We start from the raw sequence: 24,966 nt of genomic DNA, 5'->3' as shown, positions 1-24,966 counted from the left end.
TCGTCAGGATGTTCTGGCCATCATGAGGTGTGGGGCAGGCTTAATGGACCAGCTGGTCTTTTCCTGCCCATCAATTCTGTATGTTTGTATGAATTTGAATGCATAATTTTGTAACCATTAGCAACGGTAGGAAGGAAGGAAATTCAGCAGAGGATGATTGCGGTTCTTTGGAGAATTCCAATAGAATTTCTCAGCATTAATGTTGGCTTTGTTTGGTTGATAAGCCTACTGAATAAAAGGACTTCACACCCCTAAAGTTCAGGAACCTCTTCCTCAGCGACGTGAGTATTGTGTTCATTTTTTGGTCACCAAAACATAAGGAAAACATTTATACGATGGTGAGGGTGCAGAGAAGAGCTGAACCCTGGCATCAAAGAATTGAGTTATGAGGAAAGAATGGAGCAATTGGGACTCTTTCACCTTGAAAGGAGGTGTCTGGAAGGTTAATCAGAGCACCCTATCAAGGTATGCCAGGACACTGGAACAAGGGGGCATGGGTCAAAGCTAGGGCAAGGAATAGCTGGGGCTAGTATCAGGAAGAACTTTTTCACAGAAGAGTGATCAACACTCTGGATAGGAGAGCAGAGGCAAAAAACCTTAGGTACATTTGAGAGTCAGTTAGATGATGTGATAAGGAATGTAGGTCTTTTATTCCAGATGGACGAGCTAAAATGGGCTAAATGTCCATTTTTGTTGGGCAAGGATATTAAGGGTTACGGAACCAAGGCGGGTAGTTGAAGTTGAGGTACAGATTAGCCACTATCTAATTGAACGGCAGAACAGACTCGAGGGGCTGAATTGCCTACTCCTGTTCCCATGTTCCTCCCTCATCTCTATCTACTTTGTGATCTTGTGAGTTGAAAACAGGAGTACATCGGCACTGATGGAAGCCAAAAAAGACTGCTTTGGTTTTGTCAGCATTGGGATGAAGGGAATTTTTACTCTGCCAGGAATTAATGCCAGGTAGGCATTTGGATAGTATAGCAACAGTCATGGAGTAATTGATGGAGGTAGAGTTGCATGCCATCTGAGTATATTTGAAAGCAAAGCCTATGCTATGGGTAACCAAGAGGCAGCATATAAACGATGAATAAGAGATCAAGGATGGTGTCCCTGGGCAACATTGGAGTTGACCATATGGGCACAGGCGGAGAAATCAGTTGGCAAGATATAGCGATTATGTTGGGACAGATGAGAGTGGAATCACATGCGAACAGTGATGCATATATAGACTATGAAGGAGAGGCAGTGTAGCTGAATGGTCAATCATGTTGAGGGCAGCAGGTGACATTGAGTGGACAATGAGCCACAAAATTCATTAGAAGTCCCACAGATACAATAAAAGTGATACTTCAATTATTTTTATGAAACATGGAAATGAACATTTACAATTAAATATACCTTTAAGGTCAACGACATTCATAAATTAAAAATCTCAATTAATAAGGTTTAAATAGGTTATTATCAGGAATTATTACTTCGAAATTGACAATTTTTCTTTGTGTAACTACAAGCAGAAAGATTCTTTCACCAACTTTTCAAACAAAGGGCAAAACCAATAGAAATCAGGATTTTTGGCAAGGTGCCTTAAAGCTTCACTTTTAAAACGCTGAAGAGGTTTATAGAATCAATCATAGACTGACACAGCACATTAGGAGGCCATTTGGCCCATCATGCCTGTGTCGGCTCTTTGAAAGAGCTATCCAATTAGTCCCACTTCCCCCTGCTCTTTCCCCACAGCCCTGTAAATTTCTCCCCTTCAAGTATTTAAAAACATGGATTTCTGAATTGAAAAGCATGAGTTTTCTTGGAGTGAGTGATTTGTTGCTGGAAGTGTTTTATTGGTTTGGAATTCGAGCAAAATCCTGATATGTAGACAGGAGCACGTTCTGCAAAATGATTTCTTCATCTTGATTATAATCCTGAAATGAGAAAAGAGAATAGTTTTGAGAATAACATTTACTCGGAAAACTTTTTCCTATTTATCTAGCCCTCCGATTTTCTCCCCTCTCGCGACAACACGCAGGTTCTTGTTGTGCGGCCCCACTGACGACAGCCACGTTTCTCAAAGTCAACAGTGCTTGTCGGGTGCTTCCTGATTCCCAATCCGACCCCCTGCCCAGCTAACCCCGGCCCAGACCCCAGCCCCCACCCCCCCCCCCCCGCAGTGTGAATCACTGAGAGACGCGTTACTGAGCTGCCATGTTCCAGTGCGTGACCGCGCTGTCAGGACCATCACGTGCACGCATGACTCACGTACCATGGGTGTCTCGCAGAGGATTCCCACACGTTAAAAACATGCAGCACAGCGCAGTACACCGCGGGCTGGATGAAACGCGGGTGGTACGTTTGACACAGATCAGCCATGATCTTATTGAATGGCAGAGCAGGCTCGAGGGGCCGATTGGCCTACTCCTGCTCCTGTTTCTTATGTTCTTATGTTCTTATGACACCTGTGTATTAGACTATTGAAAGTAACACCACCAAGTCTTGACTAAATCCATGCACACATCATTTCCAGAAGGCGAGGGATCTGGATTGGAAACCATGGTTAGTTTCCCACTCCCTCGCTCAGGGAGTCCGCTGAGGATATTTATTGTGTCCTAACGTCATCTTGGCTGAGATCATCTAACTCAGTACGGACCTGGAATTGCACCTCCAATCTTCTGGTCTGTATGGCTTAGTTGGGGTTTAAACTGTTACATAGAATTTCATAGAATGTACAGCACAGAAACAGGCCATTCAGCCCAACTGGTCTATGCCAGTGGTTTATGCTCCTCCCTCCCTACTTCATCTAATCCTATCAGCATAACCTTCTATTCCTTTCTCTCTCATGTGTTTATCCAGCTTCCCCTTAAATGTATCTACACTATTCACCTCAACTACTCCTTGTGGTAGCGAGTTCCACATTCAAACCACTCTCCGGGTAAAGAAGTTTCTCCTGAATTCCCTATTGGATTTATTAGTGACCGTCTTATATTTATGGCCCCTAGTTCTGGTCTCCCCCCACAAGTGGAAACATCTTCTCTACGTCTCCCCTACCAAACCCCTTCATAATCTTAAAGACCTCTATCAGGTCACCCCTCAGTCTTCTCTTTTCTATAGTAAAGAGCCCCAGCCTGTTCAATGTTTTTAAAAAGTGTTTTAATATTTCACACAGAAGTTTTAAAAATGCATATTTTGTGGAAATGAATGTACACACCTACACTGGCTAATTTCAGTTTTAAAAACAAAAATCTGAATTAATCTAAATTATCTTCCAGTGAACAGAGCTGGGATAACTTGCCTCATCTAATGGGAAATTTAGGTCGGCACTCGTCACGATTTGCTAACCATTCATTTAAGTGGTCGGGAAATCACAATGTGTGCCCGAGTCTCTGATATGTGCAACTGGTGGCTGGCATCATGAGGTTAGAAAATTACCCCTCTATTGGAAACTTTGTTCCATCTACTTCCCACTGGTTTAAATGAAGATTGACTGCTTTCAACCCATGAAATATGATTATCCCTCAGTCAAATGGTCAAATTACCATCTCTTTGGAAAATAATCCCAGTAAAGGGAATTAGGGGTTACAGGGAGCGGGCAGGAAATTGGACATGAAGCTGAGCTCGGATCGGTCAAGGCCCTGTGGGTGGCGGAGCGGGCCCAGGGGTTGAGTGGCCGGGTCCTGCTCCTACTTCTTGTGTTCTTTAGATTTGAGGTTAGGATCAGATCAGCCATGATCTTATTGAATGGCGGAGCAGGCTCGAGGGGCTGATTGGCCTACTCCTGCTCCTATTTCTTATGTTCTTATACGTGGAAGAGATGGGATAGAGGTATTCAAAATCATGAGGGGTCTAGACAGAGTGGATAGAGAGAAACTGTTCCCATTGGCGGAAGGGTCAAGAACCAGAGGACATAGATTTAAGGTGATTGGCAAAAGAACCAAAGGTGACATGAGGAAAAACTATTTCACACAGCGAGTGGTTAGGATCTGGAATGCACTGCCCGAGGGGGGGCGGTGGAGGCAGATTCAATCATGGCCTTCAAAAGGGAACTGAATAAGTGCTTGAAGGGAAAAAATTTGCAGGGCTACGGGGAATGTTGGGGGAGTGGGACGAGCTGGATTGCTCTTGCAGAGAGCCGGCACGGACTCAACGGGCCGAATGGCCTCCTTCTGTGCGATAACCATTCTATGATTCTATGATCGTATAACAGCTCACAGTTGTGATCTCACAGTTCTAATCTCATAGTTGCTATCTCAGACAATTTTGTTTCTGGACCTGTTATGAACCCACCAGTTACAGAACTGATACCCTGCTTAAATTGCCACAGCTCTGATTGTAATGGCACTGTCGTTAACATAAAGGAAATGGTTCAGGTACCTCCACAAACACAAAAATACACCTCCTGAGAGCTTTTACACTGCTGACTTGTACAAACCTTCCTCCCAACGTCAGTAAGAAACAAAGTCACAATCATAACTTTTACACAACTTCACATATGTTTGTATTGTTGGGCACACGCAGTTAATTCAGTGCTGCTGTCAATGCTCTGAATCCACCCCCTAAATGGATAAACAAGGTGAATTCAGAGCACCAGCAGGCCTCTTACAGATTCCACTGGATATAAACAGGGTATGAAACGACACTCACCACAAAGTAATCATATGGAACTTGGTGTCTTAGTCTAAGGTGACCAATGAAGTTTCTGCTGTAATAATTTGGAAGGCCCCATGGCATCGACGCACAGATCGGACAGACCTACAGGACAAGAGCCCAAAGTTTCAGGTAGAAAATACAGCCCTTACAAAAGAGTCATCTGTCAATATCAGGAATTTCACAGACAATATTTGAGTAACTTCTGAACAAGTAAGCACTATAAATATTTTATATACCAGCAGATTTCCCATTTTATAACAACAGAAGTATTATCAACAAAGTGTGATGGGGAAATTGTGACAAGAAGTGAGTGTGAAACTTTCGGAAAGCGTGCACCAAACTGGAGGCTTGTAATGTACGCGTCAGCTGCGTTTGGTTGGTAGCGTTCTTGGCTGAGTTAGAAAGTTGTGGCCCTACTGCAGCACTTGGACACATAGACCCTTAAATTCCACGGGTTTCTTCTGCTGTCCTGTCGTGAGGCTCGCAAGAGACTGGCAGAACCCGCAAAACATGGCGGGGAGCTGGCATAAATGGTTTCCGCTGTTTTGTTGGTGGGGGGGGGGGGGATTCTGCCAGAGTTATCGCGAGAGATTGGAAAAACCCGCCATGGATTTTCAGGGCCGTCACCTAGGGTGACACGCAGCGAGTTGTTGTGATCTGGAACGCACTGCCCGAAAGGGCGGTGGAAGCAGATTCAATAATAACTTTCAAAAGGGAAGTGGATAAATACTTGAAGGGGAAAATTGTGGGACTATGGGGTAAGAGCAAGGGGAGTGGGACCAATTGGATAGCTCCCTCAAAGAGCTGGCATGGGCATAATGGGCCAAATGGCCTCCTTCTGTGCTGTGTGATTCTATGACACTTCCAGTCATGTTCAAACTAAGATCAGAATGATCTTCAGCCCCACATGAAATTCAAGTGGAGTAAGAAAGTTGGAAAGATTGTGTGAAATAAGCATTATACAAGCTTTCTATATAATACTGATAACCTTGTCAGGAAAAAGGCTGTGAACCAGGCGTTCTGTTCTCTGTATATTAGCATCAGCAGGCTTTTAATAACCTTGTGTAGATAATGCACCATTGAGTAATGAGAGAGAGCCTGTCTCCATTGTTAAAGAGGCCCAGTGATAATGTCAGGTATTCTATTATCTGGAATATCCGGGGACAAATGTTTTTGTTCGTACACACCCTCAGCCAGTTTGATAAAGGGTCGAGTAATATGAATAACAAACGTTTAAAGACTGAGTCACAGCCTGGAGACAGAGAAAGCTATTGATGGGAGGTCCCATGTTTGCACACGGCCCCTGTAGAATTATGTGTTATTAACGTACATGAACTAAGAAGTAAATCGTATTTGTTGGAACGTTCTCGGAGAGAGACTTAAGTAATATCAAGGATCTTCGAGAAGTGCACCTCGGAACCTTGTACGGTAATAAGTTTTGCCAGGTTGTATCCCAATATCTTATTCGTATGTTTAATTGTATTCTTGTATTTTAACATCTTTACTACTTATTACAACTTTTTAATAAAGTTATTTTACTTTGGAACAAAAACACCTCTTAGCCTTTTTGAGTAAAGACCAAACAATGTAATAGATCACCTGCGGATTGTATGTAAAATTTCTTACTTTACCTCATTTACCCAACCACAACTGATAGTATCTTTTTTTAGAAATGGCATGGGGATGGAGAGAGAGTTACTTTTAGGTGGGGGTGAACTATAGTCTGAAATATTCAGCCTTTATTATTGCCATTGTTAAAGAAAAGCTAGGCTTTCTTTGTTGGTTTGTTTTATGCTGAATTGCTTTAACTTGTGAATTGAAATATTATCCATCATCTCTGTTAATCAATAGTAATATTAATTTATATGAAATTTATTTGACATGCTTTCATTTTGTTATATTGTTACGCAAGGAATTAATTCTTTTTGAAGTAATAGATCTGCTCTATTTTATTTTCAGAGAACGAGGACTCACAAATAAATTCTAATTACTGGGATCTTCTTTTCTGAGATCTCAATCTGTATTAAACTCCGTAAATAACTATCAAAGGATCTCATCCGCCGCAAGCTATTGAAGTAATTGAACTACTTTCTCTTAATTTTAAAGAACATTCGAAACAAAATAATATAACTTTTAATTATCAGCAGGACCACAGGTAGCAACCAGGACAAGAAGCATTGAATCCCTCATCTTTCGGATGAGACTTTAAATCGAGGCCCCGTCTGCCCTCAGGTGGACTATTTCGAAGAAGAGTAGGGGAGTTCTCCCCGGTGTCCTGGCCAATATTTATCCCTCAACCAACATCATTAAAAAACAGATTATCTGGTCATTTTCACATTACTGTTTGTGGGATCTTGCTGTGCACAAATTGGTTGCCGCGTTTCCTACATTACAACAGTGACTACACTTCAAAAGTACTTCATTAGCTGTAAAGAGCTTTGGGACGTCCTGAGGTCGTGAAAGGTGCTATATAAATGCATGTCCTTCTTTCTTTCTGAGACCAATTGTGGAACCTCTTCTGCCACTCTGGCTGAGATCGACTCACTCGGCAAACACTACTGACTGAACTTAGGACCTTCCAAGTTTGTATGGATAGATAAACGCATGCAGACATCAGAGAGCAATATACTGATTTTCTATACGGCATTCACACGCAGTAAATGCTTTGACAGCACAAAGTATATAAAGATTAAGAAGAAGCAACATTAAAACACCTACCACTCGCCGTGGGTCATAATAATGAAATGTAAAACAGTGGTCTATCAAGCAATCCTCATCACAGTTTCTCTCTTGGCAATATGGGCAGGTATATGTTGATCGATGTGGTACCATGTAACTTGAAAGTAGAAAAAAATCACCACGTTATATTATTTTTAGGTTGCAGGTTTAGATGATAAAGAACAGCAACAAACATGTCAGAAACAACTTTAAATACAACAGCAATCAGCAGCTTACTGCCAACTTACAAACTCCCCGTCTTATGGGCTGATTCTTCTGCGGAGAATTTCCCGGGACTTCAAACAGAGGCACTTGGTGGCTTGAGCACAGCAAATATCAGGAAATCGGGTTGGTCGGAGTGCACTTCTGGGAAAGAACCCATCCGACTTTTCGGCGTTTAAACTAACGGAGGGCGATCGGATCCCTAGGAAGGTATGCACTCCAACCCACCCAATTTCCTGATATTTGCTGCTCCCAAGCAATCCAATGCACCTAGGTGCAGACCCAGGAAAATCTCCCCCTACCAGTCTGGTTCAAATTGGTTGCTTAATTGTGACGTTGATACTCACACAATGACATATCATTGCACCTTGCTTCCAAGGTGCAAGGATGAGAAGTCAAACCGAGGCCGCGTCTGCCCTCTCAGGTTGACGTAAAGGATCCCATGGCAAATCCGAAGAAGAGCAGGGGAGTGCTGGCCGTTATTTATCTCTCAACCAACATCACTAAAACAGATTATCTGGTCATTATCACATTGCTGTTTGTGGGACCTTGCTGTGCGCAAATTGGCTACAACAGTGACTACACTTCAAAAGTACTTCATGGGCTCTAATGCACTTTGGGACGTCCTGAGCTTGCAAAAGGCGCTATATAAATGCAAGTCTTTGTTTCTTTCTTTCAAAACCCCTAAGGGGGCCGCATACTGCTTGGATAATAAGAGTCTAAATGGGGTAGAGGAGCAGAGGGATCTGGGGGTACAGATACACAAATCACTAAAAGTAGCGGCGCAGGTTAATAAGGTTAATTGTATCGTATGATTTATATCAATTAGTGTTAATTGTATTCAGGTGGTGCGTATCAATTGGGGCTCTCTTGTATCCATATATAAGAGAGCTTATCTAGGGTGTGGTGTGGGTAATGTGGCTCTCTGTGAATAAAGGCTTGGAAGCAACTGAAGACCAGGCTCTAGTATTCCATCCTTCACCACCGGGCTATCCAATTTATAACAACTGGGGTTCATTTCTAAAGGGATAGAATTGAAAAGGAGAGAAGTTATGCTAAACTTGCACAGGACCTTGGTTAGACCACACTTGGAGGACTGGTCTCCACACTATAAAAAGGATATAGAGGCACTGGAGAAGGCGCAAAAAAGATTTACTAGGATGATACCAGAAATGAGAGGTGATAACTATCAGGCAAGACTGAATAGGCTGGGGTGCTTTTCTGTAGAAAAAAAAAGAGGGGTGACCTGATAGAGGTCTTTAAGATTATGAAAGAGCTTGATAGGGTAGTCGTAGAGATGTTTCCACTTGTGGGGGAAACCGGAACTAAAGGCCATTAATATAAGAAATCACTAATAAATCCAATAGGGAAGTCAGGAGAAATGTGATAACGCTTACTCAGAGTGGTAAGAATGTGGAACTCACTACCGCAAGGAGTAGTTGAGGTGAATAGCATAGATGCATTTAAAGGGAAGCTGGATAAACACATGAGGGAGAAAGGAATAGAAGGAAATGTTGAACGGGTTAGATGAAGCTCGTGTGGAGCATAAACACCGGTATGGACTTGTTGGGCCGAATGGCCTGTTTCTGTGCTGTACATTCCATGTAATTTTCCATGTAAAACAAACTCAGAGGAGCAAGGTGAACATATTTACAATTGGTATTACACAAGCTTTGTTCTCCCGGCAGGTTAGAATCTTACCCAGGTGAGGCGGGTGTTGACTGGGGTAGTGTACTGGCTTCAGGGGGTGGACCATAATCTTCCAGGTACTTTGAACAGGTGCTTGTGTGAGCTCTCATGTTGATAAAGTTCACCTGAAAATCACCACACACTTTAATCATCCAGATACTTGCTGGTATTTCTCAGAATTATTCCAATTACTTGAAAATGTTTCTTAGAAAATGAAATAAAAATATTGTTTTTTTTTAAAAAAGGATAATTCTATGATTATCTTGGTCTTATCATCAATACTTGAGCATTAGGCCTGTGGGGGACATGCATATTTACTGTAGTCAGGCAAGACTGGAGGCAACACTCTCTATCCTGACAGCCTTTTACAAACTGATGAATCAGAGACATTTTTCTTGACATCGCCAAACTTCAAAAAAAAATCCTGTTGCGCATATTAATTACGGAGGTCCCCTATACTCACTGCAACATTGCAAAAATTAAGTACAAATAATGAAGATAGTGGCTCCCAAAATCCAACGTCCGTTTCAGTGTAATGACGATATATTTGAGTGGGGGGGGGGGTTTGGAAATTGGGATGACGCTCAGTTTCACCGGCTCTCTGCCCCATCTGTCGTCCATCGGGTTTCCAGTGGAAGTGGGGGGAGGTGCTTTCTAATCTCTCCCCTTCCCCTTTGGACATCATTGAGAGAAGAGGGACCAGCGGGATAATATCATCCAGCTGAATTCCCGCCAGTTCTGCCTCGTTGCCCAACCCCACCCCCTCCCCGAGATTATGTACGACCGCATGAAGCAGATCGGTTACCCAGAGAGTGGTGAGAATGTGGAACTCGCTACCACAAGGAGTAGTTGAGGCGAATAGCACAGATGCATTTAAGGGGAAGCTAGATAAACACATGAGGGAGAAAGAAACAGAAGGATATGGATTAGATGAAGAGGGTTGGGAGGAGGCTCATGTGGAGCATAAACACCGGCATTGGGCCGAATGGCCTGTTTCTGTGCTGTAAAATTCTATGTAACTTGGGGTGGCTTAAGGAAACTGGCTATTTGGGAATGAAGACACTCTTTTGGCTATAAGGGTCATCATTGACTGGCACTGTTGACACCGATGCTGCTGAACAGTAAATTTCCACAACCCCTCCAGGGGGTGTCGCAGCCCCACTCCAAATGGCGTGGGGCCCCTGTCCCATTCATGGAAGTGGGCCCCGACGATGGAAATTGGGACGAGGTCAGAGGCGGATGTCCTGCTCGGTCATTGTTACACTGGCGGGCTGGGAATCGTGGGGCCCGTGTCTTCAGGTACGCTACAAATCCGAACATACATTTGACTTCCCTTTGCCAATGCCAATGATAAGGTGGAGTTAGATTTTGTATAGATTTCAAATTCTCGGAATAAGTGTGAGAAAACCCTTATCGTTTGTTTAAGTTTCGTACATTCCGAGGGGATATGTAGTTTCTGCATCCACACCCGAACACGGTGAATGCAGCCAAAGCAGCAATGGTTCTGCTCTTCATCGGCATTGACTGACCTCAGTACCACAACCTCTGCAATTTCCTTTCGTGGCCATCATCCACTTCTCAATGTCGGTGGCACGTTGCTCCGCGTTAGAAATGGTTCCCCGGCAGACAGCACATCTTCCGCCATTTAAAGAGAAATTTGTATGATGGCAGCCTTGGCAAAAGCTGAAAGGAAAAGTTATAGCGACTCAGTGAGGCTGGGGCTCTTTCCTCTAGAAAAGTGAAGACTGAGGAGTGGCCTAATAGAGGTCTTTAAAATGATGAAGGGGTTTGATAGGGTAGACGTAGAGAAGATGTTTCCATTTGCGGGGGAGACCAGAACTAGGGGGAGTAACTACGACTCCCTTGCTTCGGGTTTCCCAAGAGAGTAATAGTTTTGTAGCTGTGACCCCACCTTGTGAGTTCTTGGTCACAGCGAGCCGTGCCTCCCTGCGTTCCCGCCAGGCAACCACATGCAAACGTTGGCTAAATGGACTGTTCAGAGAACTCACATGCAGGAGATCTGTGGAGATCACCCCCCTCAGGAGGGAAACTAAAGGAGAAACATATTGAGCTTCTTCAATTCCAGGTGGGATGTACCGGGCAAAAAAAAAATCTCCCCGTCTGCGGACACCAGCTTCCCGGGCGAAAAAGCGTGGAGCTGTGTCACTGGACCGACTCCTGCGGTTCCCACACCACCGCCTCTTTTAAGATCTCAGAGGGTGACAATACGACAAGGTCTTATTTGCCCAGAAGGACTCCAACCAGGGAAGAAGCGAGCGAGAATATTTTGTTATCTGGGGACCCTGCGAGGAAGACAACCTGGAGATGATTATCAAAACTTCCACCGACAACATCTCTGGGAGTTCAGCCCACGTTTTACCCTCCTCGATACTGGACAATTGATTTAAAGACTCCACATTTTACTTTATACAGTTATACCAGATTGGCTAATACAGTTCGAACATTTACTCAATTGATTGTTTTATACTGTATTAGATTCTGTTTACTAATATTTTAACCTACGATTTTAGTCAACATTCTACAATCTTAAAGATTAAATTTTTGTGTTTTATTGCTGTTCACCTTTTTATGGATTTTAACCAATGCATGAATTTACTCTGTAAAATGCTCAACTGTGATTTTAAATTTAATTCAGTTTATGTTATTTTACAATACCGTTCAAACTATAGAGTCCATATATCCACAGTTTTCGAGTGTGAGTTGTTTTGTCATGTTGTACTATTTCATTTGTCAATCTCGATATTCTTATCGTGTATTTTTGTGGTTATTTACCACACTATGTTTTTTTTTGGTTTTAATTACGGTTTTAGACTTTTCTTATTAAATTGCTTGTATTTTTTTTCTTTTTTTCTTTCCGTTATCCCCGGGGGCCTCAACTCTTGGTAAATTACGCCTATGCAGCAGGCACATGGGAAAAACACCACCTGCATGTTCCCCTCCAAGTCACACACCATCCTGACTTGGAAATATATCGCCGTTCCTTCATCGTCACTGGGTCAAAATCCTGGAACTCCCTTCCTAACAGCACTGTGGGAGAACCTTCACTACATGGACTGCAGCGGTTCAAGAAGATGGCTCACCACCACCTTCTCAAGGGCAATTAGGGATGGACAATAAATGCCGGCCTCGCCAGTGACGCCCACATCCCATGAACGAATAATAAAAAAAAAATTCAAAATAGTCACTAATAAATCCAATAGGAAATTCAGGAGAAACATCTTTACCAAGAGAGTGGTGAGAATGTGGAAGTTGCTACCACAAGGAGTAGTTGAGGCGAATAGCAGAGATGCATTTAAGGGGAAGCTGAATAAGTACATGAGTGAGAAAGGAATAGAAGGATATGCAGATAGAATGAGATGAAGTAGGGCGGGAGGAGGCTCGTGTGGAACATTAACACCGGCACAGACCAGTTGAGCCGAATAGCCTGTTTCTCTGCTGTAAATTCTATGTAATTCTACTTTGTAAGAAACCAACAAAGGACAACCAAAAAATTAATAAAAAGGGAGAAAATAGAATATGAAAGTAAACTAGAAAGAAATATAAAAATGGATTGTAAGAGCTTCTACAAGTATGTAAAAAGGAAGAGAGTAGCAAAAGTAAACGTTGGTCCCTTATAGGCTGAGACAGGAGAAATTATAATGGGGAATCAAGAAATGGCCGATGCGTTAAACAAATATTTTGTATCTGTCTTCACAGTAGAAGACACAAAAAACATACTGGAAATAATGGGGAACCAATGGTCTAATGAGAGTGAGGAACTTAAAACAATTAATATCTCTAGAGAAAAGTACTGGACAAACTAATGGGACTAAAAGCCGACTTATCTCCTGGACCTGATGGCCTACATCTGAGGGTTCTAAAAGAGGTGGCTGCAGAGATAGTGGACGCTTTGGTTATGATCTGCTAAAATTCTCGAGATTCTGGAACGGTCCCAGTGGACTGAAATGTAGCAAATGTTACCCCGTTATTCAAGAAGGGAGGGAGAGGGAAAACAGGGAACTACAGGCCAATTAGCCTGACATCGGTCGTCGGAAAAATGCTGGAATCCATTATTAAGGAAGTGGTAACAGAGCACTTAGAAAATCATAATATAATTAGGCAGAGTCAACATGGTTTTATGAAAGGGAAGTCATGTTTGACAAATTTATTAGAGTTTTTTGAGGATGTAACTAGCAGGATAGATAAAGAAGAACTAGTGGATGTTGTATATTTGGATTTTCAAAAGGCATTCGATAAGGTGCCACATAAAAGGTTGTTACACAAGATAAGGGCTCGTGGGGTTGTGGGTAATATATTAGCATGGATAGAGGATTGGTTAAAAGACAGAAAACAGAGAGTAGGGATAAACGGGTCATTTTCAGGTTGGCAGGCTGTAACGAGTGGGGTGCCGCAAAGATTGTTGCTTGGGCCTCAGCTATTTACAATCTATATTAATGACTTAAATGAAGGGAGCGGATGTAATGTATCCAAGTTTGCTGATGATACAAAGCTCAGTGGGAAAGTAAGCTGTGAGGAGGGCACAAAGAGTCTGCAAAGGGATATAGACAGATTAAGTGAGTGGGCAAGATGGTGGCAGTTGGAGTATAATGTGGGGAAATGTGAGGTTATTCATTTTGGTATGAAGAATAGAAAAACAGAATAGTTTTTAAATGGTGAGAAACTATTAAAAGTTGGTGTTCAGAGAGACTTGGGTGTCCTCGTACAAGAAACACAAAAAGTTAGCATGCAGAGGGCCGTGGGTGCAGAGTCATTGAGTATATTCAAGGCTGAGACTGATAGATTTTTGAACTCTAGGGGAATCACAGGATATGGGGATCAGGCGGGAAAGTGGAGTTGAGGATGAAGACCAGCCATGATCTCATTGAATGGCGGAGCAGGCTCGAGGGGCCAGATGGCCTACTCCTACTCCTATTTCTTATGTTCTTATGTATTCCTGTAGGCAAAAGATTATTATTAATGGTAGCAGTTCTGCAAGGAGACAGTTACTGGTAGACTCCCACAGGAATCAGTGATAGGATCATATTTTTTATTCATGCATGGCATGTGGGCGTCGCTAGTGAGGCCAGCATTTATTGCCCATCCCTAATTGCCCTTGAGAAGGTGGTGGTGAGCCGCCTACTTAAACCGCTGCAGTCCGTGTGGTGACGGTTCTCCCACAGTGCCGTTAGGGCGTTCCAGGATTTTGATCCAGCTTCGATGAAGGAACGGCGATATATTTCCAAGTTGGGATGGTGTGTGACTTGGAGGGGAACGTGCAGGTGGTGTTGTTTCCATGTGCCTGCTGCTCTTGTCCTTCTAGGTGGTAGAGATGGAGGGTTTGGGAGGTGCTGTTGAAGAAGCCTTGGCGAGTTGTGTGGATGGTACACACTGCAGCTACAGTGCGCCGGTGGTGAAGGGAGTGAATGTTTAGGGTGGTGGATAGGGTGCCAATCAAGTGGGCTGCTCTGTCCTGGATGGTGTCGAGCTTCTTGAGTGTTGTTGGAGCTGCACTCATCCAGGCAAGTGGAGAGTATTCCATCACACTCCTGACTTGTGCCTTGTAGATGGTGGAAAGGCTTTAGAGAGTCAGGAGGTGAGTCACTCGCCGCAGAATACTCAGCCTCTGACCTGCTCTTGTAGCCACAGTATTTATATGGCTGGTCCAGTTCAGTTTCTGGTCAATGGTGACCCCCAGGATGTTGATGGTGGGGGATCTGGCGATGGTAATGCTGTTGAATGTCAAGGGGAGGTGGTTAGACTCTCTCTTGTTAGAGATGGTCATTGCCTGGCACTTGTCTGGCACGAATGTTACTTGCCACTTATCAGCCCAAGCCTGAATGTTGTCCAGGTCTTGCTGCATGCGGGCACGGACTGCTTCATTATCTGAGGAGTTGCGAATGGAACTGAACACTGTGCAATCATCAGCGAACATCCCCATTTCTGACCTTATGATGGAGGGAAGGTCATTGATGAAGCAGCTGAAGATGGTTGGGCCTAGGACACTGCCCTGAGGAACTCTTGCAGCAATGTCCTTGGGCTGAGATGATTGGCCTCCAACAACCGCTACCATCTTCCTTTCTGCTCGGTATGACTCCAGCCACTGGTGAATTTTTCCCCTGTTTCCCATTGACTTCAATTTTACTCGGGCTCCTTGGTGCCACATTCGGTCAAATGCTGCCTTGATGTCAAGAGCAGTCACTCGCACCTCACCTCTGGAATTCAGCTCTGTTCTCCATGTTTGGACCAAGGCTGTAATGAGGTCTGGAGCCGAGTGGTCCTGGTGGAACCCAAACTGAGCATCGGTGAGCAGGTTATTGGTAAGTGCCGCTTGATAGCACTGTTGACGACACCTTCTATCACATTGCTGATGATTGAGAGTCGACTGATGGGGCGGTAATTGGCCGGATTGGATTTGTCCTGCTTTTTGTGGACCGGACTTATCTGGGCAATTTTCCACATTGTCGGGTAGATGCCAGTGTTGTAGCTGTACTGGAACAGTTTGGCTAGAGGCGCAGCTAGTTCTGGAGCACAAGGCTTCAGCACTACAGCCGGGATGTTGTTGGGGCCCATAGCCTTTGCTGTATCCAGTGCACTCAGCCATTTGTTGATATCACGTGGAGTGAATCGAATTGGCTGAAGACTGGCTTCTGTGATGGTGGGGATATCGGGAGGAGGCTGAGATGGATCATCCACTCGACACTTCTGGCTGAAGACAGTTGCAAATGCTTCAGCCTTGTCTTTTGCACTCACGTGCTGGACTCCGCCATCATTGAGGATGGGGATGTTTACAGAGCCTCCTCCTCCTCCCGTTAGTTGTTTAATTGTCCACCACCATTCACGACTGGATGTGGCAGGACTGCAGAGCTTTGATCTGATCCGTTGGTTGTGGAATCGCTTAGCTCTGTCTATAGCATGTTGCTTCAGCTGTTTAGCGTGCATGTAGTCCTGAGCTGTAGCTTCACCAGTTTGGCACCTCATTTTTCGGTACGCCTGGTGCTGCTCCTGGCATGCTCTTCTACACTCCTCATTGAACCAGGGTTGATCCCCTGGCTTGTTGGTAATGGTAGAGTGAGGAATATGCCGGGCCATGAGGTTACAGATTGTGCTGGAATACAATGCTGCTGCTGCTGACGGCCCACAGCGCCTCATGGATGCCCAGTTTTGAGCTGCTTGATCTGTTCTGAATCTATCCCATTTAGCACGGTGGTAGTGCCACACAACACATTGGATGCTGTCATCAGTGTGAAGACGGGATTTCATCTCCACGAGTGTGGTGGTCACTCCTACCAATACTGTCATGGACAGATGCATCTGCGACAGGTAGATTGGTGAGGACGAGGTCAAGTAAATTTTTCCCTCATATTGCTTCGCTCACCACCTGCCGCAAGCCCAGTCTGACAGCTATGTCCTTCAGGACTTGGCTAGCTCAGGCAGTTGTGGTGCTACCGAGCCACTCTTGGTGATGGACATTGAAGTCCCCCACCCAGAGTACATTCTGTGCCCTTGCTGCCCTCAGTGCTTCCTCCAAGTGATGCTCAAAATGGAGGAGGACTGATTCATCAGCTGAGGGAGAATGGTCAGTGGTAATCAGCAGGAGGTTTCCTTGCCCATGTTTGACCTGATGCCATGACCTGAGTCAATGTTGAGGACTCCCAGGGCCACCTCTCCTGACTGTAGATCACTGTACCGCCACCTCTGTTCAGTCTGTCCTGCCCGTGGGACAGGATATACCCAGGAATGGTGATGGAAGAGTCTGGGACGTTGGCTGAAAGGTATGATTCTGTTTGTATGGCTATGTCAGGCTGTTGCTTGACTAGTCTGTGGGACAGCTCTCCCAGTTTTGGCACAAGTCCCCAGATGTTAGTGAGGAGGACTTTGCAGGGTCGACTTTGTCGTGTCCGGTGCCTAGTGGTCCGTCTGGTTTTATTCTTATTACGACTTTTTTTAACGAGATTGTACAACTGAGTGGCTTGCTAGGCCATTTCAGAGGGCAATTAAGAATCAACCACATTGCTGTGGGTCTGCAGTCCCATATAGGCCAGACCGGGTAAGGGCAGCAGGCTTCCTTCCCTAAAGGGCATTTGTGATCCAGATGGGTTTTTACGACAATCCGGTAGTTTCATGGCCACCATTACTGATAGTAGGTTTTTTAATTCCAGATTTTATTTAATTGAATTTAAATTCCCCAGATTATTTTTCCAGGTCGCTGGATTACTAGTCCAGTAACATAACCACTATGCTACTGTACCCCTATCCTTTTCACAATCCTTTTCATTGATCTGGATGAAGGCTTTGGAGGAACTGCCTGAAAGTTGAGAGATTTGTGCGAGGGTTAGAACCTTGGACCGGAGAAACAGCTGCAATCCGATCTGGACACGATGGGGGAAATGGGCCTGCATCTGGCAGATGTCATTTAATTTCGATAAATGTAGTGTTGTGCATTTGGGCAGGGTTATTGCCAACTCTGTGTATACCACGCAGGGTCAAAATAAAGAGCAGGAAAGAGACCTAGATGTTATAGTGCATGAATTTCTAATGGTTCAAGGCCAGTGCTAGGACGTAATAGCAAAAACAAATAGAGTATTAGGATGTATTGCTACGATGATTCAATATAAAACATAAAGCATGACATTATCCTTGTATAATATCACCCCTGTGCTCGCTGACCTACATTGACTCCCGGTCCGGCAATGCCTCGATTTTAAAATTCTCATCCTTGTTTTTGAAATCCCTCCTTGGCCTCACCTCTATCTCTATAACCTCCTCCAGCCCTGCAACCCTCCAAGGTCTCTGCGCTCCTCCAATTCTGGCCTCTTGCGTATCCCCGATTTTAATCGCTCTGCCATTGGCGGCCGTGCCTTCAGCTGCCTAGGCCCTAAGCTCTGGAATTCCCTCCCTAAACCTCTCCGCCTCTCTACCTCTCTCTCTCCTCCTTTAAGACAGTCCTTAAAACCTACCTCTTTGACCAAGCTTTTGGACGCCTGTCCTAATATCTCCTTATGTGGCTCGATGTCAAAGTTTGTTTGATAATCGCTCCTGTGCAGCGCCTTGGGACGTTTTACTACGTTAAAGGTGCTATATAAATGCAAGTTATTGTTGTTGTTATAAGATCTTGGTTAGGCCTCATCTCGTGTTATGGACATGTTTGTGAAATGACTAGAAAGTGTGCCAGTGCAGATACTGAGTAAGGACAGGGTTGGGTCCTCTACGATCAAATAGCTTGCCAACACTTAGTGCCTACACACACACGTGAAGAGCTGGGTGAGGTTCTGGAGGGGTTGTTATTGCCTGTAACCCAGCATGGCCGTCCCACTGCTAAATTGATATGCTTTACTTCCGTTTTACGTCCAAAAAAACGGGCACGCGCATGCGAATTTCTACCCCACTGATATCTACCCTACTATTCAATTCAAAATAAAGTAATGATTCCAAAAAAAAACGCAATCAGAAAAAAAATGGATATTGTGGTATTTTATCAATTAAAGGTATATTCCATTAAGATATAAAAACTCTGAATTTATTTAAGTGAAGGCAGAACATACTTGGAAAGAAAAGCTTTTCATGGCTATGGGGAAAAAGCAAGGGAGTGGGACTAATTGGACAGCTCTTTCAAAGGGCCGGCACAGGCAGGATGGGTCAAATGGCCTCCTCCTATGCTGTAAAACTCCATAACAGCTGTAGGTTGAGACAGGTTGACCTTGATATGGATTATGTATCTCCTTGTTTTCTCAAACAACTGTAAACAAGTCCAAAGATGTATTTTAAACTCCAACAAGCACTAGAGGCTCACTTGGTATTATATACATCTACATATGTACAACTAATTTCTCAACCTGCGTTATAAACAGTTCTACACTTAATCAATTTAATTAACCATGGTTCAGCGGGTAGCACTCTTGCCTATTGAGTCAGAAGGTTGTGAGTTCAAGTCCCAACTCCAGAGACTTCAGCACAAAATCTAGGCTGACGCTTCCAGTGCAGTACTGAGGGAGTGCTGCACTGTCGAAGGTGCTGTATTTGGGATAAGATGTTAAACTGGGGCCCTATCTGCCCTCTCAGGTGGACGTAAAAGATCCCATGTCACTATTTCAAAGAACAGCAGTAGAGTTCTCTCCAATGTCCTGGCCAATATTTATCCCTCAACTGACATCACTAAAAAAACCCAGATTATCTGATCATTCTAAAGTTGCTGTTTGTGGGATCTTGCTGTGCGCAAATTGGATGCCGCATTTCCTACATTACAACAGTGACCACACTTCAAAAATACTTCATTTGTTGTAAAGCACTTTGGGACTTCCTCAAGTTGTGAAAGGCATCTTGTAACTTTTTTCTGTGATGTAAGATTCTTTAACAGCTGTGGGTTTAGATGAGTTGATCTCAATATGGATTATTTTATCTCCTTTTATTCCTTGAAACAAGTCGAAAGATGTATTTTAATCTCCTACAGGCACTAGTGTCTCACTTACTGCTCCCCAATCCATTCTTCTCAAGGTGACTGGTATTATATACATAGAAACATGGAAAGTTACAGCATAGAATGAGGCCATTCGGCCCATCATGTCCGTGCCAGCCGAAAAAGAGCTATCCAGCTTAATCCCACTTTCCAGCACTTGGTCCGTAGCCCTGTAGGTTACGGCACTTCTGGTGCACATCCATGTACTTTTTAAATGAGTTGAGGGTTTCTGCCTCTACCACCCTTTCAGGCAGTGAGTTCCAGACCCCCACCACCCTCTGGGTGAAAAAATTTCTCCTCAGCTCCCCTCTAATCCTTCTACCAATTACTTTAAATCTATGCCCCCTGGTCACTGACCCCTCTGCGAAGAGAAATAGGTCCTCCCTATCCACTCTATTTAGTCCCTTCACAATTTTATACACCTCAATTAATTCTCCCCTCAGCCTCCTTTGTTCCAAAGAAAACAACCCCAGCCTATCCAATCTTTCCCCACAGCTAAAATTCTCCAGCCCTGGCAACATCCTTGTAAATCTCCTCTGTACCCTTTCTAGTGCAATCACATCTTTCCTGAAACATGCTGACCAGAACTGTACACAGTACTCAAGCTGTGGTCTAACCAATGTTTTATACAGTTCTAGCATAACCTCCCTGCTCTTATATTCTATGCCTCGGTTAATAAGGGAAACAACATAACAACATAAGAAAAAGGAGCAGGAGTAGACCATCCGGCCCCTCGAGCCTGCTCCGCCATTCAACAAGATCATGGCTGATCTTCTACCTCAACGCCATTTTCCTGCACTATCCCTATATCCCTTGATGCCTTTAATATCTAGAAATCTATCGATCTCTGTTTTGAATGTACTCAATGACTGAGCCTCCACAGCCCTCTGGGGTAGAGAATTCCAAAGATTCACCACCCTCTGAGTGAAGAAATTTCTCCTCATCTAAATGGCCTACCCCTTATTCTGAGACTGTGACCCCTGGTTCTCGACTCCCCAGCCAGGGGAAACATCCTCCCTGCATCTACCTTGTCGATCTCTGTAAGAATTTTGTATGTTTCATTGAGATCACCTCTCATTCTTCTAAACTCTAAAGAATACAGGCCTAGTCTACTCAATCTCTCCTCATACCACATTCCTGCCATCTCAGGAATCAGTCTGGTGAACCTTCGTTGCACTCCCTCTATGCCAAGTATATCCTTTCTTAGGTAAGGAGACCAAAATTGTACACAATACTCCAGGTGCGGTCTCACCAAGGCCCTGTATAATTGCAGTATGACATCTTTATTCATGTACTCAAACCCTCTTGTAATAAAGGCCAACATACCATTTGCCTTCTTAATTGCTTGCTGCACCTGCATGTTAGCTTTCAGTGACTCATGTACGAGGACACCCAGGTCCCTTTGAACATCAACATTTCCCAATCTCGCACCATTTAAAAAATACTCTTCATTTAATACTCTGTATCCCTTATGCCTTTTTAACCAACTTATCTACCTGTCCTGCTACCTTCAGGGATCTGTGGACAAGCACTCCAAGGCCCCTCACTTCCTCTACACCTCTCAGTTATCCTACCATTTATTGTCTACTCCTTTGCTTTGTTTGCCCTACAAATCTACAAACGTACAACCAATTTCTGAAACTACGGTATATCCGCTTAATTTGTTTCATTACCCGGTTAAATCGATTAAGATTTTACAAAAAAAAAAGGTTTTGCACACAATCTGATAGTGTGGCTCCAATTTTATTCGCGACCCACAGACGGAATTGAGATCAGTTCATTGGAAGGTGTGAAATCCCGAAGCCCGGATCCCCAAACTTCACTTACACATGTCCGCACTGGGTTCTGACAGGTTTCTCCAGGACTTGCAGGCAAACTGGGCACTCGCAGTCCATCTGATCCACGTCTTCCACGGCGTTCTGCTGGCTTTTACCGCCCGTGTTTCCCATCCAGCAATCTCCACCGGCAATGGCGAGAAATGGGCAAGCCAAGTGAAGAGAGGTGGAATAAAATAGCAGGACCCACGCGGGTGGAACTGAGACTGAGACTGCAGTTTCTGTTGCAATTTCACGAGGTAAAGTGAGTCCCGAGGCTTCTAAATTCCCCTTTGCTGCTGCCTCTCTGGCAGATTCTGGACGGAAAGTACTTTCCACTTTAACCTTCAGTATTTATAGTTAGTGATGGATGAGATTGGGTCGTTGATCCAGGGGATTCCCCAGCTCTGGGCTCTTACCTCACATCTCACGCCCAATAAAACGCTCAGTCATTGCATCTGCAAGAGCCAATTTCCTCAAATCTCCGGGGAAGGAGGCGGGACACAAGCATATAAAAACCTAAAGGGGAAAGATCCAAAGGTTGAAGGCAAAAGTGGAAGGTTCTGGTAATATGATCCCTCTGAACATTTTGAATTCTTCCATTAAAAATCAGCAGTTCTGGTGCATTTCAAGTATTTATGGAACAGTTTGGAGGGACCTTTTATAAGCCCCAAAGAAAATGCGAGAAATAAGTTACATAGAAAATAGGAGCAAGAGTAGGTCATTCAAAATGATCATGGCTGATCGTCAGTACCCTGTTCCTGCTTTTTCCCCATATCACTTGATCCCTTTAGCATTAAGAAATATATCTCTTTCCTTCTTGAATACATCTAAAGACTTGGCCTCCACTGCCTTCTGTGGTAGAGAATTCCACAGGTTCACCACCCTCTGAGTGAAGAAATTTCTCCTCATCTCGGTTCTAAATGGCATATCCCGTATCCTGAGACTGTGACCCCTGGTTATGGATTCCCCAGGCCATCGGGAACAGGTGAGAACAGTTCTCGAATGGCTGGAATTTCTCCCCCTCGCCCCTCCATTGAATTAAGTGGAAAATTGCACTCAATATCAACAGTAAGCAGACTCGTCAGAGATTCCTTACACAGGGCCCTCCTCCGTTACCAATAGGGACTAAAATCCAAGCAAATGCGTGTCATGGTGTGTAAAGTCCCGATTGTGCTGGCATCCTCTGTTGCCTGTGGTTATACGAGCTGTGTGAGTCATAGGTGCTAAAAGTCCCAAATTACAGCACACTGATTCAAATGAAAACATAAGTAAAACTACTGGAAGAGCAGGTTTTTATTAAATTCGTTCACGGGATGTGGGCGTCGCTGGCAAGGCCGGCATTTATTGCCCATCCCTAATTGCCCTTGAGAAGGTGGTGGTGAGCCGCCTTCTTGAACCGCTGCAGTCCGTGTGGTGACGGTTCTCCCACACTGCTGTTAGGAAGGGAGTTCCAGGATTTTGACCCAGCGACAATGAAGGAACGGCGATATATTTCCAAGTCGGGATGGTGTGTGACTTGGAGGGGAACGTGCAGGTGGTGCTGTTCCCATGCGCCTACTGCCCTTGTCCTTCTAGGTGGTAGAGGTCGCGGGTTTGGGAGGTGCTGTCGAAGAAGCCTTGGCGAGTTGCTGCAGTGCATCCTGTGGATGGTGCACACTGCAGCCACAGTGCGCCGGTGGTGAAGGGAGTGAATGTTTAGGGTGGTGGATGGGGTGCCAATCAAGCGGGCTGCTTTATCTTGGATGGTGTCGAGCTTCTTGAGTGTTGTTGGAGCTGCACTCATCCAGGCAAGTGGAGAGTATTCCATCACACTCCTGACTTGTGCCTTGTAGATGGTGGAAAGGCTTTGGGGAGTCAGGAGGTGAGTCACTCGCCGCAGAATACCCAGCCTCTGACCTGCTCTCGTAGCCACAGTATTTATATGGCTGGTCCAGTTAAGTTTCTGGTCAATGGTGACCCCCAGGATGTTGATGGTGGGGTTTCGGCGATGGTAATGCCGTTGAATGTCAAGGGGAGGTGGTTAGACTCTCTCTTGTTGGAGATGGTCATTGCCTGGCACTTATCTGGCGCGAATGTTACTTGCCACTTATGAGCCCAAGCCTGGATGTTGTCCAGGTCTTGCTGCATGCAGGCTCGGACTGCTTCATTATCTGAGGGGTTGCGAATGGAACTGAACACTGTGCAGTCATCAGCGAACATCCCCATTTCTGACCTTATGATGGAGGGAAGGTCATTGATGAAGCAGCTGAAGATGGTTGGGCCTAGGACACTGCCCTGAGGAACTCCTGCAGCAATGCCCTGGGGCTGAGATGCTTGGCCTCCAACAACCACTACCATCTTCCTTTGTGCTAGGTATGACTCCAGCCACTGGAGAGTTTTCCCCCTGATTCCCATTGACTTCAATTTTACTAGGGCTCCTTGGTGCCACACTCGGTCAAATGCTGCCTTGATGTCAAGGGCAGTCACTCTCACCTCACCTCTGGAATTCAGCTCTTTTGTCCATGTTTGGACCAAGGTGTAATGAGGTCTGGAGCCGAGTGGTCCTGGCGGAACCCAAACTGAACATCGGTGAGCAGGTTATTGGTGAGTAAGTGCCGCTTGATAGCACTGTCGACGACACCTTCCATCACTTTGCTGATGATTGAGAGTAGACTGATGGGGCGGTAATTGGCCGGATTGGATTTGTCCTGCTTTTTGTGGACAGGACATACCTGGGCAATTTTCCACATTGTCGGGTGGATGCCAGTGTTGTAGCTGTACTGGAACAGCTTGGCGAGAGGTGCGGCTAGTTCTGGAGCACAAGTCTTCAGCACTACAGCTGGGATGTTGTCGGGGCCCATAGCCTTTGCTGTATCCAGTGCACTCAGCCGTTTCTGATATCACATGGAGTGAATCGAATTGGCCGAAGACTGGCTTCTGTGATGGTGGGGATATCGGGAGGATGCTGAGATGGATTATCCACTCGGCACTTCTGGCTGAAGATGGTTGCAAACGCTTCAGCCTTGTCTTTTGCACTCACGTGCTGGACTCCGCCATCATTGAGAATGGGGATGTTTGCAGAGCCTCCTCCTCCCGTTAGTTGTTTAATTGTCCACCACCATTCACGACTGGATGTGGCAGGACTGCAGAGCTTTGATCTGATCCGTTGGTTGTGGAATCGCTTAGCTCTGTCTATAGCATGTTGCTTCCGCTGTTTAGCATGCATGTAGTCCTGAGTTGTAGCATCACCAGGTTGGCACCTCATTTTTAGGTACGCCTGGTGCTGCTCCAGGGTTGATCCCCTGGCTTGTTGGTAATGGTAGAGTGAGGAATATGCCGGGCCATGAGGTTACAGATTGTGCTGGAATACAATTCTGCTGCTGCTGATGGCCCACAGCGCCTCATGGATGCCCAGTTTTGAGCTGCTAGATCTGTTCTGAATCTATC

At 44.8% G+C, this 24,966-nt stretch overlaps 1 protein-coding gene across 1 annotated transcript; it reads right to left on the bottom strand.

The window, feature by feature from the left end:
- Nucleotides 1–1,419: 1,419 nt before the first annotated feature.
- On the bottom strand, nt 1,420–21,849 carry LOC137305916 (E3 ubiquitin-protein ligase RNF114). The gene is made up of 6 exons (XM_067974859.1): nt 21,551–21,849; nt 10,800–10,953; nt 9,283–9,395; nt 7,360–7,477; nt 4,636–4,743; nt 1,420–1,922 (listed from the first exon to the last, which is right to left on the bottom strand). Exons 1-6 carry the CDS (start codon nt 21,670–21,672, stop codon nt 1,839–1,841), a joined length of 699 nt encoding a protein of 232 aa, XP_067830960.1. The 5' UTR covers nt 21,673–21,849; the 3' UTR covers nt 1,420–1,838.
- Between the last annotated feature and the right edge of the window lie 3,117 nt (nt 21,850–24,966).

This window comes from Heptranchias perlo, chromosome 3 (genome assembly GCF_035084215.1).
Source record: "Heptranchias perlo isolate sHepPer1 chromosome 3, sHepPer1.hap1, whole genome shotgun sequence".
Taxonomy (NCBI): Eukaryota; Metazoa; Chordata; class Chondrichthyes; order Hexanchiformes; family Hexanchidae; genus Heptranchias; species Heptranchias perlo.
This window is presented reverse-complemented; position numbering and strand designations above follow the sequence as displayed.